This window comes from Mustela nigripes, chromosome 4 (assembly GCF_022355385.1).
Source record: "Mustela nigripes isolate SB6536 chromosome 4, MUSNIG.SB6536, whole genome shotgun sequence".
Taxonomy (NCBI): Eukaryota; Metazoa; Chordata; class Mammalia; order Carnivora; family Mustelidae; genus Mustela; species Mustela nigripes.
The window spans coordinates 29,091,474-29,107,121 of record NC_081560.1 but is presented as its reverse complement, the minus strand read 5'-3'; the positions used below and the strand labels follow the sequence as shown (position 1 = coordinate 29,107,121).

Genomic DNA, 15,648 nt, shown 5'->3' with positions numbered 1-15,648 from the left:
AAAGTAGTAGAATTTACAACTTAAGACATTTAAGGAGCGAATTCTTTTGTAGTGTAGCACAGTTCCCTTTAAGTTTGAAAATTCTCCAGTTCAAAGCATCACTGTGTGTGGGTCCCTGGTGTGTATGTGTAGGCGTGTGTGGCTGTGGTGTGTTTGTGTAGCAGTCTCCAAGATGCATGTAGGCAGGAAACACCCACGAGGTGACCCAAACTAATGTAATTGCACGTTGGATGAAAATAGGCAACTCTCTTTGGTCCACTGAGAAGATTCCCTACCAAAGCTAAATTCTGAAGGATCACAACCTCGTACGGTCTGTTAGTGGACTCTTGACCCGTGGCACAGTCCATGCTGAAATCTATCCGTTCTATTCCCTATGAGGGATCAATATTTCCTGGGAAGATCTGCTTGCTACGTAATATGTGTGCAAATGTTTGTTCTGTTTGGTGTCACCACTGCTGATAAGTAAACATCAGTTAAAAGTTGTCTTTGCAAATATCTCTGTGGCCTGTTGACTCCTTCTGCTCGCTCCTTTTCCCACTTCAGTCTACAGATAATAGGTTTGCTCCTTTAAGAATATGAAATAACCTTTTCTAGTTGTTGTTGATGTTGTTGTTCTGTCACTTCCCAAACTGATCCAGATGCTTCGGAGCCTGAGAGACCCTACGGTCATGACTCAGTTCCAATTCCACACTCCTTTGTTCACAAATCAAAAAGAACTGAACTGAGGGTTTGGGTGGGGAGGGGGGTGTGGGGGTTTGGAAGAGTCTGGTGGTGGGTATTAAGGAGGGCACATGTTGCATGGAACACTGGGTGTGGTGTGCAAACAATGAATTTTGGAATACCGAAAAAAAAATAAAATCTAAAAAAAAAAAAAGAAGAACTGAACTTTTTCACATACCCAACCTATAAATTCATGCTTTCTTTTCATTTGCATTCACATCTACCCTCTGGATTCCATCTGGACCCAAAACCAAAAGTGCTGAAAGACCACAACAAAGGCTGCTTTCCTTGGAGTTCCCAGCTCACCGGAAGTGGGAAGCCTCAGTCCCTTCAGAGGCTCCAGCTCGCTAGATTTCCAGACCCAAGTCCACAAACCCAGACATTCACATGCACTTCTAAACTGAGAATACAGGATGCCTTTCAGAATGGACTCCAGCAAGCAGGATCATGCTGGCCCCATCCTAGTTAATTTAGAGGCCATCTAGGTTTAAAAAAAAAAAGAAGAAGAAGAGAGAAAATTGCATATTAGTTCAGGGATTTGGAATGCATGAGAAATATATAGAAGTATTCCAAATATTGATGTCATATTAATAAATTTAATTGAGTGGAACTAATTCATCTGTTTATAATTTGTTTCAATTTCCCCTTTTCCTGAGTTCACTGGGGACCAGCTTAATATTCTCAGGTAGTGTAACATACAGCCACTTTTCAGCTGATGTTTAAGGAAAGAAACACACAATTGTGTTATCGTTTTGATGGCTCATTTCTACATGGGTCCTAATGTGTTCCGCATAAGACTATGAACACCAAACACAAATAGCCAATCAAGCCGCATTTATAATTCTGCTGCCTGACACCAAGTTCCACTATTCCTTAAAAAACATTAAAATTAAAAACTTATTGATAAACTCTCACTAAAACAGGAACATCAACTTCTAAAGCAATGTTCTTAGAGATCCCTTCCACACAAAGTAGAATAATCTGGCTAGTTACTCATTTTCATTAAAATGTAAAGAGAGACTATTGTATAGGTGAAGCTTATTCACTGCAAATGTTTATTGGAGCAATGTGAAATAAAAGTTAAAATGTCTCCTCCTCCTCAGCAAAAATATTTACTTTTGTACTATTTCTTAAAAGGGCATCTACTTAGTGAAAATTTTTTGAAGTTTTATAAAAGGGAATTCTCTGTTAACGATTTTTAAACAGAACAACACTGAAGAAGATAATTAATTATCACCATTCTAATATTTGTGTCATTAGAATGAGCCAAGGATGAAAATCATGATTCCAAAATAATTTTACTGATTCCTACCCACTTCCTATCTCCGTCCTCAAATACCACCCACTCTGACCTTGAGGGGCCATGTTTGCGCTCAGCTCCAGAATGTTTCAGGTGCTCATCCATCTACCTGGAATATTTACTCAGTTCCCTTTTAATTGTGCTTCCACTGATAAACTACAAACGCGGGGAACAGAAGACACTATTAAGTGACTGTGCAGGTCCATACTCCTTCACAGCCCTTAGAAGGAACCAAATGGGCCAACATCTTGATTTTGGACTTGTGGCCTCCAGAATGTGAGACAATACATTTCTGTCATTCTTAGCTATGCAGTTGGTGGTAATGTATTATGGCAGTCACGGAAAACAAATATACCTTTAAAGGAGGTAACAGTGTTTTTCTGACTTTCTTTTCATTTACTTTTCCATTTTAAATATTATTTTTTTTACTTATATATGTATTTTTAAAAATATAATAATGATCCATACCAATGGCGTGATCTTTAAAAACAGAAGTTTAGTTTGTTTTTGCTTCCTCATGTCTGGTCGCCCATTCTTTTTTTTTTTTTTTTTTTCCAGAGTTTATTTATTTATTTGACAGACCGAGATCACAAGTAGGCAGAGAGGCAGGCAGAGAGAAAGATGGGGAAGCAGGCTTTTCCAGCCTGCTGTGGTGTTCAATCCTGGGATCGTGACCTGAGCCAAAGGCAGAGACTTTAAGCCAGTGAGCCACCCAGGCACCCCTGGCCTACCATTCTTAATCTTCTAATAGAGCCACTGTTCAGGGTTTCTTGGCCATCGTTACAGTAATTATGTAGGCACAGTCAAACAGATGTAATATCTAACATTTTATTTTTCTTAAATGAGATCCTGGTCTACATAATCTCCTGCGACTTGCTTTATTGCTCTTAATAATGTAGCTTATATATCTCTCCATATCTTCACTCTGCATCCTTCTTTTCTAAGAATTATAACATATTCCATTAAGTGGGTGTTATTTAATCAGTTCCTATTGATGAACGCTTGGAATGTGTCAAGTTTTCTGTTGTTATACAAATAACTCCAGTAAATTTCCTTGCAGACTTTATGAAGTATATCTATGGGATGACGTCTTTGGAGTATAATTATATTCACAAGATATTTCCAAAGTGCCTTCCATAAAGGATATAAATCTCCTTTCATATGAATTTATATTCATTACACTCTTTTCTTAATGAAAAAGTTCAGTTTTTTCACTGATTTCAAAGATCAGTGTGGTATGTAAAGAATGATATCAAATGGATTATGCTGTAATTATTTATTGCTAATGTATACCTCAGCTAATTTCCTACGAATGTTCACTGGGTATCTAATAATATGAATCCTATAAGAGCTACTCAATATTTTATGTCTTCCTAACTACAATACAAGGAAAGCAGTTGTTAAATTTAGAGACACTGCGAAGACAAAAAATACTTCATTACTTTTGGAGCAAGACAGTGAAATTAGCTCCTCTGAGAAATTAACTCCTTTTCTTTCTTTTTTAAAATGAAATATAACTGATGTACAGTATCTTATTAGTAGAAGGGATACATCACAGTGATCCAATCTTTTTATACATTACAAATGATCTCCATGACAAGACTGGTTACTGTCACCTTACAAAATTATTGCAATATCATAAGCATGCATTATATCTCCATGACATTTATTGTTTAACTGAAAACTTGGACCTCTGAATCAATCCCCTTCACCATTTTCATCTGTCTCCCAGTAATTTTTTCCTGTTACTGCCTATTTTTGCTTTGTTTCATTTGTTCACTAGTTTTGGCTTTTAGTTTTCATGTGTAAATGAAATCATATGGTATTTGTCTTTCTCTGATGACTTATTTCACTTAACATAATATCCTCTAGGTCCACCTGTGTAGTTGCAAATGGTAAGAGCTCATTCTTTTTTATGGCCAAGTAATATTCCATTATGTATATATCACTTCTTTATCCATTCTTCTGTCAACTTAGGTTTCTTTCATATCTTGGCTGGTGTAAATAATAGCTCCATGAACACAGGGGTGAATATACCTTTTTATCTGTTTTGGATTGCTGTTTTCATTTTCTTTGGACAAATACCCAGAAGTGGAATTGCTGGATTTCGGGTAATTCTATTTCTAATTTTTTGAGGAAACTCAGTGTTTTCCATAATGGCTGCCTCAGTCTACATTGACACCGACGGTGCACAAGGGTTCCCTTTTCTCCACATCCTCACCAAGACTTGTTATTTTTGTCTTTTTGATAATAGCCAACTTGAGAGGTGTGAGGTGATATTTCATGTTGGTTTTCTTTTGCATTTCATCGATGGTTAGTGATGTCGAGCATCTTTTCATGTGCTTTTGGCCATCTCTATGTCATCTTTGGAAACATGTCCATTCAAGTCCTCTGCCCATTTCTTTAACTGGGTTATATGGGGTTTTTTGACATTAAGTTGTGTGAGCTCTTCATATATTTTGGATATTAGCCCCTTATTGGTTATATGATTTAAAGATATCTTCTCCCATTCAGTAGGTTGCATTTTTGTTTTCTTGATAGTTTTCTTCACTGTGCAAAAGCTTCTTAGTTTGATGTAATCCCTTTTGTTTATTTTAGCTTTTGTTGCCCTTTCCTGAGGAGAGTGGTCTCAAGAAATATTATTAAGGGTCGCCCGGGTGGCTCAGTGGGTTAAAGCCTCTGCTTTCAGCTCGGGTTGTGATCCCAGGGTCCTGGGATCAAGCCCTATATCGGGCTCTCTGCTCAGCAGGGAGCCTGCTTCCTCCTCCTCTCTCTCTGCCTGCCTCTCTGCCTACTTGTGATCTCTGTCTGTCAAATAAATAAATAAATAAATAAATCATTAAAAAAAAAAAAAAAAGAAAGAAAGAAAGAAATATTACTAAGACCCGTATCCGAGAGGATTTTTTTTTTTAACCAATGTTTTCTTCTAAGAGTTTTGTGGTTTCATATCTTATATTCAAGTCTTTAATTCATTTTGAATTTATTAAATATTACTAAGACCAGTACCATAGAGGGTTTTTTTTAACCTATGTTTTCTTCTAAGAGTTTTGTGGTTTCACTTCTTATATTCAAGCCTTTAATTCATTTTGAATTTATTTTAATGTATGGTAGTTCTCCAGTCTTATTCTTTTGCATATAGCTGTCCAGTTTTCCCAGCATCATTTTTTGAAGAGACTTTATTTTCTCCATTGTATATTTGTGCATGGGGCTTAGGGAGGCTCTCTGTTCTATTCTATTGATCTATATGCTTGTTTTTGTTGCCAGTATCATACTGTTTTGATTATGATAGCTTTGCAGTGTAGTTTGAAATCAGGAAGCTCCCGCTTTGTTCTTCTTTCTCAAAATTGCTCTGGGGTCTTTTGTGGTTCCATACAAATTTAGGATCCTTTAGGAACCTCGTTTTTTATACTTTATATAAGAAACTTTTCTTATAGAAAAGTTCAGTCTTGATATGGAAGGGGACTCTGCCTCCCAGGACTGTGCCAGGATTGTCCAGTTTGAGAGTCACTACTGAGTTCCTGGAAATAGCAACAGGCTAGGGACAGAGGAAGAAATGGGTGACTCAGAAGGAGTTGGGTGCCATAGGGAGTGAATGTATATTTTTAAATTGGGCGGGGGGGGGGGCATTTTTCATTATTTAGTAGGAGAGGGAGACAATTATTTGAAGGAATGATTACATGGGTGCAGAAAGTAAGATTTAAAGACACCTACCAGATTAAATAGTCCATGGCTCCAAAAATAGGGCAATATCACATTAAAAATTAGAACGACTATTCCTTACTACTATTCCTTTATGGCAAAACACTGTTTTATAAGAACTAAGTAGGCTTCTAGAAAAACTTGCAACAAGAAATAGTGATCATGAATTCATGCGTAGGGCAGTAGACAAAACCAGGGGCACCTTCATGTTCTTCTGTTAGTCACTGTAGCACTTCATGAAAAGTTGGTCAATTTTTAAAATTAGATCCTAAACAGATATACTTTACACAAGTCTGAACAAGGAAATCCCTGCTAATTATCTTACTGTATTCTAGTGAGAGCTATGGCAATCCAGTCAGGAATTTGTGACATCTCCAGCAAAACGATAGACTTTAAATGTGGAGCTTTCCAAGGTTAATGCCATTTTAAGCAACTCTGCTAAATATCACCTTTTTTGTGTATCTAGACTCTGAGGCTCCAAGAGATGACACTTAAGACCTAAAGAGCTGTCATTCATTTTCTTGAATATACCCAAACCTGAACAAATTATTTTTAAAGATTTTTTAAAAATTTATTTATTTGACAGAGAGATCATAAGTAGGCAGAGAGGCAGGCAGAGAGAGAGGGGGAAGCAGGCTCCCTGCTGAGCAGAGAGCCTGATGTGGGGCTCGATCCCAGGTCACTGGGATCACGACCTGAGCTGAAGGCAGAGGTTTTAATTCACTGAGCCACCCAGGTACCCCTCAAACCTGAACAAATTTCTAATCACCCCAGCGATGAAAGATGAGAGATGCTAATGGGTGTTTTCTTCTAAGATAGTTTAAAATTTGTTATTAGTAGGGAAATCACTTTTAATATCTAAAGCATTACTCAGAAAGATTCATACATCTGAGAAGAACAGGTTTCACAAACTCTTAGAGGAAAAGAGAAGTTTGACTGCATATTCTTATTTCCATAGTGGTTTGACCAAGTATGAATTAGTTTTTCTTCCATAGCAAGAAGTGCAGAGCTAGACAACCTGAAGCTGCATTTCTGCATCAGCACCAATGCCCTGGGCTCTTCCAGATTTCAGCTCAAGTTTTCTCATGGTCACAACATGGCTGCTGCTCCTTCAGGCTCGCATCTACATTCTAAAAGGAATCAAGAAACAGAGTGACCAAAAAAATGCACATCAAGGAGGCAAAGCTTACATCAGGGAAGCAAAACTTTTCTAGAAATCGCAGCCAACTTCCTATTTCACTAACAAATTTTTCTTTCTTTTCTTTCCTCTTTTTTTTTTTGGATGTCATATGGCTATGTCTGGCCACAAAGAAGACTGAGAAATTGAATTTCTTCTTTTTTTAATCCTGATATATTGCTACCTACAGCAAAGCAAAGGTCCTCCTGTTAGAAAGGAAGGAAGAAGAATGGGTATTGTGTAGGCACCAACATTGTCTGCTGCCATACTTAAGAGATCATCTAATGCGTTTCCCCCTCTCTTCTCTCTAGCCTCCATTATTTTATGTTGAGAAAATGAGATCAGGTGACTTACTCAGCATCATAGACCCAGTTCATGGCAAAGCTGGAACTGAATTCACACATATGACTCAACGCAGTGGGCTCTTTCCAGTGTATGCCAACATTCTCCTATTTCATAACCTGTGCGCTGAGCCCACCCAGCAATACTGATGCCTCTTTTCTTCTCCTTACTCCCCCAACTCTATCTGCCAGTCTCCAGACTCGGGTCTGTATTTAGCCAGATGCTGTGTTTCTTTCAGCCTCAAGAGTAACAGTGTTTGGCTACAGCTGGAAAATGAGTAATGTCCACTTCCGCAGGCTGCCTTGGTTTTCCAAAGTAGCCAGGAGTTTAACTTAAAGGGTTATGATTTATGAACTGCAAACAAAGATTAACTGTGAAGGAGAATTTCAAAAGAAAACACAGAATACAATAGAATCTTCTTTGACCTAAACTACAGAAAGGAGGTAGGGCTAAATTTCTTTAACCTTGAAATCCGCTCTCCCTCTCCTACCTTCAGCTGTGTCTATCCTTTGCAATATCACTTTGATTCCTGTCCTATCTTAGAATGTGCTAGAGTCATGGCTGTTCAGTTAGAACCAACGGGTCTGATCTACCAAGAGTCACAGAACAGCAGCCCACGGGAAGTCCATCTGAGGTAGAAAGAACAGCGCACCAGGTAACAGTTCAGACACAGACAGGCCATGGTTCCACAGAGCAGGCGTGGTCACCCAGTGTGACTCCCAGGCTGCTTTCCTGTGCTCTTTGCATTATGTTTATGCTATCATCATGGGCTCACATGTGGGATCCCTGGTATTCAGAAAGTGCAAACAGTGGACATTGGAGAAGATTGTCATGCTCTATTTCCAACCATTTGTTTCAGAAACTTTGAAGTCGGATCAGAACAAGCTTCTGTATTATTACAGTAATTTTTTTCTAAGCTGCAGCTAAGAAGATCCAGTTAGAACAAATGAGATGTAGGTTTCAGCACAAGATTAAGAAGGCCCTTCTGACGATGAGCTGGACAATGCCACTTGAGGTTGGGGACTTGGTGTTTTCAGCAAGAACTTTGCATTTGCTAGGTATTAACACTTGTCCATTTTGAAGCTATATTCAAAACTGCCTAGGACCACATTATGAATTAATTGTTCTTCCTCTGAGTAGGAGTCTGTAGTAGATAAGCATGGAGGTACCATCTCAAGAGAGGTCCCATGATTTGACCTTTATAATGTAGATTGTCAACACATGAGTTCTTTAAAAAATGACCTTTTTTCCCCTTTTCTTTTTTTTTTTTTTTTTTTTTAACTTGGGATGTCAGATAAATCCTTTTCTGGCCTTATCTTGTGGGCTTTGACCAGCAATTTCTTATTCTTACAACTCTCATTCCCTGATTTTTCTCATTACTCCATTCAGATATTGTTACTTCAGAAAAGCTCCTGTGACTAACCTACCCAAAACAGCCTCCACCCACTCATTGGTAACTGAAGTGGGTCCCCCACGGGACCTGCCCTCAGCACATGTAACAGCACATTTTTCTCATCGACTGGTACAAGTTAGTCACATGTGGGGCTTCAACAGGGAATAGCTAGGACTCTGTCATCTGAGGTCTGGACTCTGATACCCTCCTGGCAAATATTAGTATATGCCCTTGCACACACACGCACACATACACACATGCCAGAGAGACCCCAAACAAGCAACAGTTTTCCAAAGGCTTATCCAAATCCGAGTTTTAGAAATGTTTCAACATTATTTGCATGTGTGAATGAATCTATCATCATCATCTGTCTGTATCTATATATGTATGCTAAAAGGTATCTTTTTATTCATACACTGAGCACAGCTAAAGTGCTTGACTGTATGTGATTTGGTGTCATGTTCATGGTGTGTTTCATATGACATATGTTGTTCTGTTACAAAGCATTTTAGGTTTGGGTTTTTTTGTTTCTTTATCATGGGTCTTGGAAACCTCTCCATGTTAGATCTATCCTTAGACATTACATGAGGGCTTCTCTAGAGTAGACTCTGACAAGTCTGTCTTCAGGGCTATGGAGTCTGTGAGTTTTTTATTTTAATATAAACTCCCCTCCAAAAGTAGCTGGGCCCATTTGCAATCCCATCACTAGTGTATAATGCTATTTCTCATTGCCCTTCCTCATGTTTGATAGAAACATTTTTTGCAATCTCGCCGATGCTTAATGTCATTTTTTCTAGTCCTAAAAAAGGTCCAGGCTGTACCAAAAATAAATGTGTAGATAGCTATCTCACACACACACATACACACACACACTCATTGATGTTTATTCAGACTAAAACTCCTCACATTATTAACTTTGTGTTATTTTAATTTCTCTTTTATAATGAACACCTTAATTCAAATCACAATACTGATCTCTCATCCGTATTCTAAACCCCAGCTTCAGTTGTGAATTTAAAAATGGAAATATGTATTCTGAATCAAGATTTCTTGAAGTCTGTACATCATCCCTATTCCCTTTGGTTCCTTAATATCCTGGATCTTCTCCTACGAGGTGCGGACATCTGAGTCGGGTATGAGGAGGTGAGAGAGGGTGAGGGAAGGTGACTAGAAACTGCTCACTGGAGACAGAGTTACCGAGCAAAGAAGAGGTCAAGCCAATTATTTCTCTCTATTAATTTGAATTTATGATATGAAGTGGGAAACAATTACATCTAATCTTTTATGCATTCAATAAATATTTGCCTACTCTCTGGGAAGGACTGGGTATACGTGTGCGTGGAATAATTATTTGCTCTCATGGCATGTTCAGTCTAGGGGACAAGACACAAATTCCAAATTATCACGAAATGGTGAGAGGTATGAAGGAAAGAAGCAGGGATGACACGGACGAGAGTGGGGATACAGAATCGTGCCAGAGTTTCAAGAAGGCCTTGCTGAGACCTCAGACACAAAAGGATGCTCTCCAGGGCAAATTAAAAGGAAAGCATTCCCAGCAGAGACAATAGCCATTTTTACCCACCCTAAAGTGTGATAGACGGAGGAGAGCGGGGAGATGGTGGAATGAGGCGAGGTCGGATGGAGGGACACAGGTCAGGCCCAGGAGTCCACACCTGGTAAGAAGAAGCTAGAAGATCACTCGGTAGTGTGCACCTGTTGAATTGTCGTGTTTTACAGTTGAAACTTGTATAATGTTACGTACCGATTTTACCTCCATAAAAAGAGAGCACAGATGTGCATGAGAGAGAGAGAGAGAGAGAGGAGAGGGGAAGAGGGAGGGGGGGGGCAGGGAGGAAGGGGGAGGAAGGAAAAGTGAGAGTGCTCTGACCTGCTTGAGTAGAGGAAAAAGGAAGAGAGATTTCAGAGAGCTAAACGGCTGTTCTCCACTGCGCCTCTCAGACTAGAGAAAACATCGCTTAGTACTGAACATGCGTCTATCATGATATTCACTGCAGTGAGATGGTACCTACTTTTCTAAACATCTGAGCATGTTTTGAATAAAATATATGTATTTGGTGGCGCCTGGGTGGCTCAGTGGGTTAAGCCGCTGCCTTCGGCTCAGGTCATGATCTCAGAGTCCTGGGATCGAGCCCCGCATCGGGCTCTCTGCTCAGTGGGGAGCCTGCTTCCTCCTCTCTGCCTGCCTCTCTGCCTGCTTGTGATCTCTCTCTGTCAAATAAATAAATAAAATCTTTTTAAAAATATATATATATATATATGTATTTAATTCCATGTCTGTAGTAAATGTGCTTTGAAGTGAAATTCATCTGTTAACATTCTCCTCAAATATTTCCCATTTTTTTTTCACATTGATGGTTTTTTTCACTTGGTATATTATCTTACAGTCTGTTTTTAATGAGTCAACAACACACAGGTATATTTTTTAAGGTAAAACTTGCATCCATTTCTTTAAAACATGGCAGAGCAATAATAATACCAGTGGCAGTATTAATGCAGTAATGAATATCAATGCCAAAATAAAGGCTAAATTGTCATTAGAATTTATATTCATCGCTCAAGGCAGGTAGTTACTTCTAGCACAAACAACTGTTGATAAGTCAAAACCACGAGAAGGGTAAAAGTTATTTGCATAAGTTATTTGGCACAGAAAATAATCTTGTTTTTTTAGATTTTATTACTATAGGTCAGGTTCATTACAGCTAATTTCTACTATTTTAATGCAGGATTGTGGTTTGCTGATTCACCCAGAGGAAACCTGTGGGTTACAGCCTATTTCCTCTGACTACATTGAAGCCATTTCACAGCCGGAACTAAAGATCTGCCCATCGGGGGACACAACAGGTGACTATTACTCTGGATATCACTTCTCCTCAAAAATCTTCTAATACAGAAACGTATCTACTTAAACTATCCTTATGCAAAGAAAAATTAAGGTGCTGCATGACTTTTTCATTGATGTGAATGGTAACACATCTAATTAATCTAGAATGCATTGCTTTAGTATGTGAACTATTTTGATGCACCAAAATCTTTTTTTCTTCACCCTCTGCTCTTTGCCTGGTTTATCCATATTCATCTACAGATATCGACCAGAAAGCCTTTCTTGAGCCCCTGCTTTATTTCTTTATTTCTATTTCCATAGCATCCTGTGCCTTTCTTCCATGACCATTGCCACAATCATTTAAATGTTAAGTATGTAAATAATTCTTCGAGGTCAGTTTTCCCAGATCGCCAGCTGTCTGAGGACAAGGAGTCTGACTTGTTCACACTCTGTCAATTCACTTAGCACTATAATTTCTACAGAGACGGGACAAAGTAAATATCTGCTGGCTATTTGGGGAACCAAAGAACTGCTTAAAGGAACAAGTGTAGGTTTAAATCATTTATTAAGAAAAAATCATTGAGAATGATCACTAATGTCTCCCATCTACTGAGCATGAATTAACAGAGGCAGGAAAGTCATTATGTCAAATCAAAATTGCAGTGTTGAACCCTGCCTAATCCTAATGAGACACTTTGGTGCCACTGCTCACATTCCCTGTTCCTCTCCTTCCCCAGTGTTCTTCTTTCGGTGGAGACTCCTGGGGTTCAGCTAAAGCTGGGACTGAAATTACCTCCAAAGAGATAAGGGGAGCAGGGGGCATCTTCTCTGAGATTCCTGGTTGTCCCTCTGGCCTCGTGACCCCAAGCCTCCCTTCATCTAAAGAGTCTGAGAAAACACTCAGGAACTTTTCTACCCTTGCCATGAACTTCACACCACAACTGGAATGGGAAATGAGTTTCACAAATGGGCAGTACAAATTGCAATTTGCCATGCACAGTTAACAAACGTGGGCATAGCCCCTGTTCTTGAACATGTGTTCTGAATAATGAATTACAGCCGGCGCACAGGGAGGGATTTACCCATCATGGCGCGTCAGGTGGTATAGTTTACGATTCGCAGCTAAATGAGATATAGGCTCTTACATACAAAGGAGACACCAATGTGTCTAGTTAAGGATGTTTTTTATCAGATGACATTTTATGAGAATCATAAAACAACTTAATTCCATTCGTCCTGCTGAACCAAGTCAAAAGTTCTCCACCAAAAGTCAAAGAGACAGTACTGAGTTTCCTCAAGAAGTGGCACCTTTTCCTGTTTATTTATTTTTTTTTAAAGATTTTATTTATTTATTTGACAGAGAGAGACCACGAGTAGGCAGAGAGGCAGGGAGAGAGAGAGAGGAGGAAGCAGGCTCCTGCTGAGCAGAGAGCCCGATGCGGGACTCGATCCCAGGACCCTGAGATCATGACCTGAGCCGAAGGCAGCGGCTTAACCCACTGAGCCACCCAGGCGCCCCCTTTTCCTGTTTATTAAATTTGCTGTAACTTATGTGCCAGGCCCCGTCACAAAGCTGCCTCTGTGCCTGGTTCTTTTTTCTTTTTTTAAAAAGATTTCTAAATTTATTTATTTGACAGACAGAGATCACAAGCAGGCAGAGAGGCAGGCAGAGAGAGAGAGAGGAGGACGCAGGCGCCCCACTGAGCAGAGAGCCCGATGCAGGGCTTGATCCCAGGACCCCAGGATCACAACCTGAGCCAAAGGCAGAGGCTTTAACCCACTGAGCCACCCAGGTGCCCTCTGTGCCTGGTTCTTAACAGGAGAGACTGCCTTCCAGCAGGCAACTTCTGGTACCTTGAATAGCTAAGCTTCTTCACAGAAGACCCCAAAATTGACTCCTCAGGCAAGTCCATGTCCTTCGCCTGACAGTACTGGGCCTCTAAATCTGGCCCTCCTTGTCCCCCAGGTCCTCCCATTCTCTTGGTTTCACTTCATGCCCGCAGGACACCTGCATGATTCCACACTCTGGTCCGTGCTGTCCCCTGGGGCTCAAAGTCTTCTTCCCATCCAGCCTCGTTCTCCTGCTGCTGTATTTGCCTCTCTAGGAAGCCTCTCCTCACCACCCCACCCCCAGACTGGCTTCCCTGCTGTGCTCACAGAACACGGTAGGCACATGCCCCCCTGAGCACGTACTTCATTATGTTTCTGTCTCTTTCACTAACCAGCAGTCTTCAGAGTGGAATGATCCACAGGAGCAAGGGGAGGGAATGGCATGGGACAGTCCACGGGTTGAAACCAGTAAAGATGAAAATATACGCGCATTTATTTATTTCTAATCGTCCTTATTTTTGTTTTATAATGAACTTAATACATAGATACAGGAGTATAGGTACACACATTACAGTGCGTGTGTATTAATATAGTCAAAGGTGCATTACTGATGACTGCCCTCGATTGCATGTTTCTCCAGAGCAAACAAGGCCCCTTTTCCATCTTTCAATGTCTAAGGTATGATTTAAAAATGGATGCTGAACTAAAACCAAGACCCAAGTCCTCCTCCTTTCCGTGGAACACTGTGAGCAGTCAGGGTACGATCAGTCCGGGCTCACTGCCCCAACCATACAATCCTAAAGACTCAAAGATTCAAAACGAATGAGTGAGACCAGGGACAGCAGTTTGCAAGAATGGATTTCTTTTGCAGGCAGAGATTTCCTTCCTGGACAGTAGGACTCCGTCCTGCTGAAAGCAGTTGTCATGGTGTACAGCAGTAGAAGGAAGTTGACTCAGGCCCTCCGGCTTTAGCTTGATGGCCATAGATTAGTTCCAAAATCTTATTTTCACAGCACATTATAGTTACTTAGCAAACCGGATCCATTTTTTCACCTTGCCAATGAAATGATGCTCTACATGTCTTTTCAATAACACTAGCTAATACAATTTTGAGTGCCGGGTTTGTTTGTTTGTTTTAATCTTTAAGTTGATGTTTAGCCTTTAAAAAATAATTTAACTATAAGACACAACCAAGAGTAAAATCTTTTGCTTAAGAAAGAAAAAAACAATTCTATCCTGATGAAGAAATTTATACAATGATTTTTGAAAGAGAATAACATTAAAGAAAAATAGCTCCAAATGCATTTTATGATATGTAAACAAAAGATAGTACCATCTTTTCTTTGTAGCAAGAAAATATGACAGCTTGTACTTTAATACTTCTAAAGTTGAACATATGATGTATTTTTTTCCTTAAGTGAAAACTGCTTTATTTTATAACATAGAGTCAGGAGTCAGTGCCATCTATATGGTTTTACATCTCACCATGGCCCCAAGTCACAAAGGTGAATTTCTTCTCTCCATTATGTCAGCCAATCTGATTCACGTAAATGGCTAAGCCCTAACGTGCATTAAATATAAAGCTACAATTATAAACCAAATAACTTCTCCCAAAAGCCATTTTTATTCCTCATAATGTCATTCCCTAAAACACATGTCATACTCTATTTCAGAAATCACAGCTTTGATTCATTCAAAGTTTAAATATATAACATAGAATTTATGTCTCTCTTTTTGACAATTTTAGTTAAGAGCTGGTATCATTTAAAATATCAAGAAACTCCAGTCCTGCTGATGTTATACAGATGTCTCTTTCAAGCAGCATTACTAAATCACAATAAAAAGGGGGGGGGCATTTTTAACCAATACAAAAATGCAGAGTTATGGCTATATAAATATATAGCAGTATGAACCATTGGGGCCAAATTTTCAGAGACCCAATCAGGAGTCCTTTTGATGTGCTTGAGATTTTATGCCCACAAACTAATTGTCCCCATATTTGGATTTTTGTGCTTGCAATCTGCCTCTTGCTTCTTCAGCTTTAGAAGCAAATGGCCAAAGAAAGCCCCAGTTTGTACAAAATTAGCTGTCAGCAAGGTTAGAGTGTTTGGGGGAGAGGAAGCACGCGCTCTGAACTACTCAAGAATCTGATGAAAACCAAGCCCTTAAAAATAATACTAAATATAGTCTCATTAGCAGATACACATTTAGGTCCCACCATCCTATATTTTTAACATAGTCTCTGTCAACATAGGAACCCACTAAATAAATTCCACATTTCAATATAAAGATAAATTTATTAAAATAACCTATCTGTGTGTTTTCCTGTAAGTGCTACCAAAGAG

The 15,648-nt window shown here is 39.4% G+C and overlaps 1 protein-coding gene across 4 annotated transcripts in view; it reads left to right on the top strand.

The window, feature by feature from the left end:
• Window positions 1–15,648, top strand: part of CPED1 (cadherin like and PC-esterase domain containing 1) — a 264,988-nt gene that overhangs the window by 212,831 nt on the left and 36,509 nt on the right. For all 4 annotated transcript variants that reach the window (XM_059396509.1, XM_059396510.1, XM_059396511.1 and 1 more), the window contains one exon: window positions 11,376–11,493. In XM_059396509.1, coding sequence (XP_059252492.1) covers window positions 11,376–11,493 — 118 coding nt within the window. The remainder of the gene's footprint in view (window positions 1–11,375; window positions 11,494–15,648) is intronic.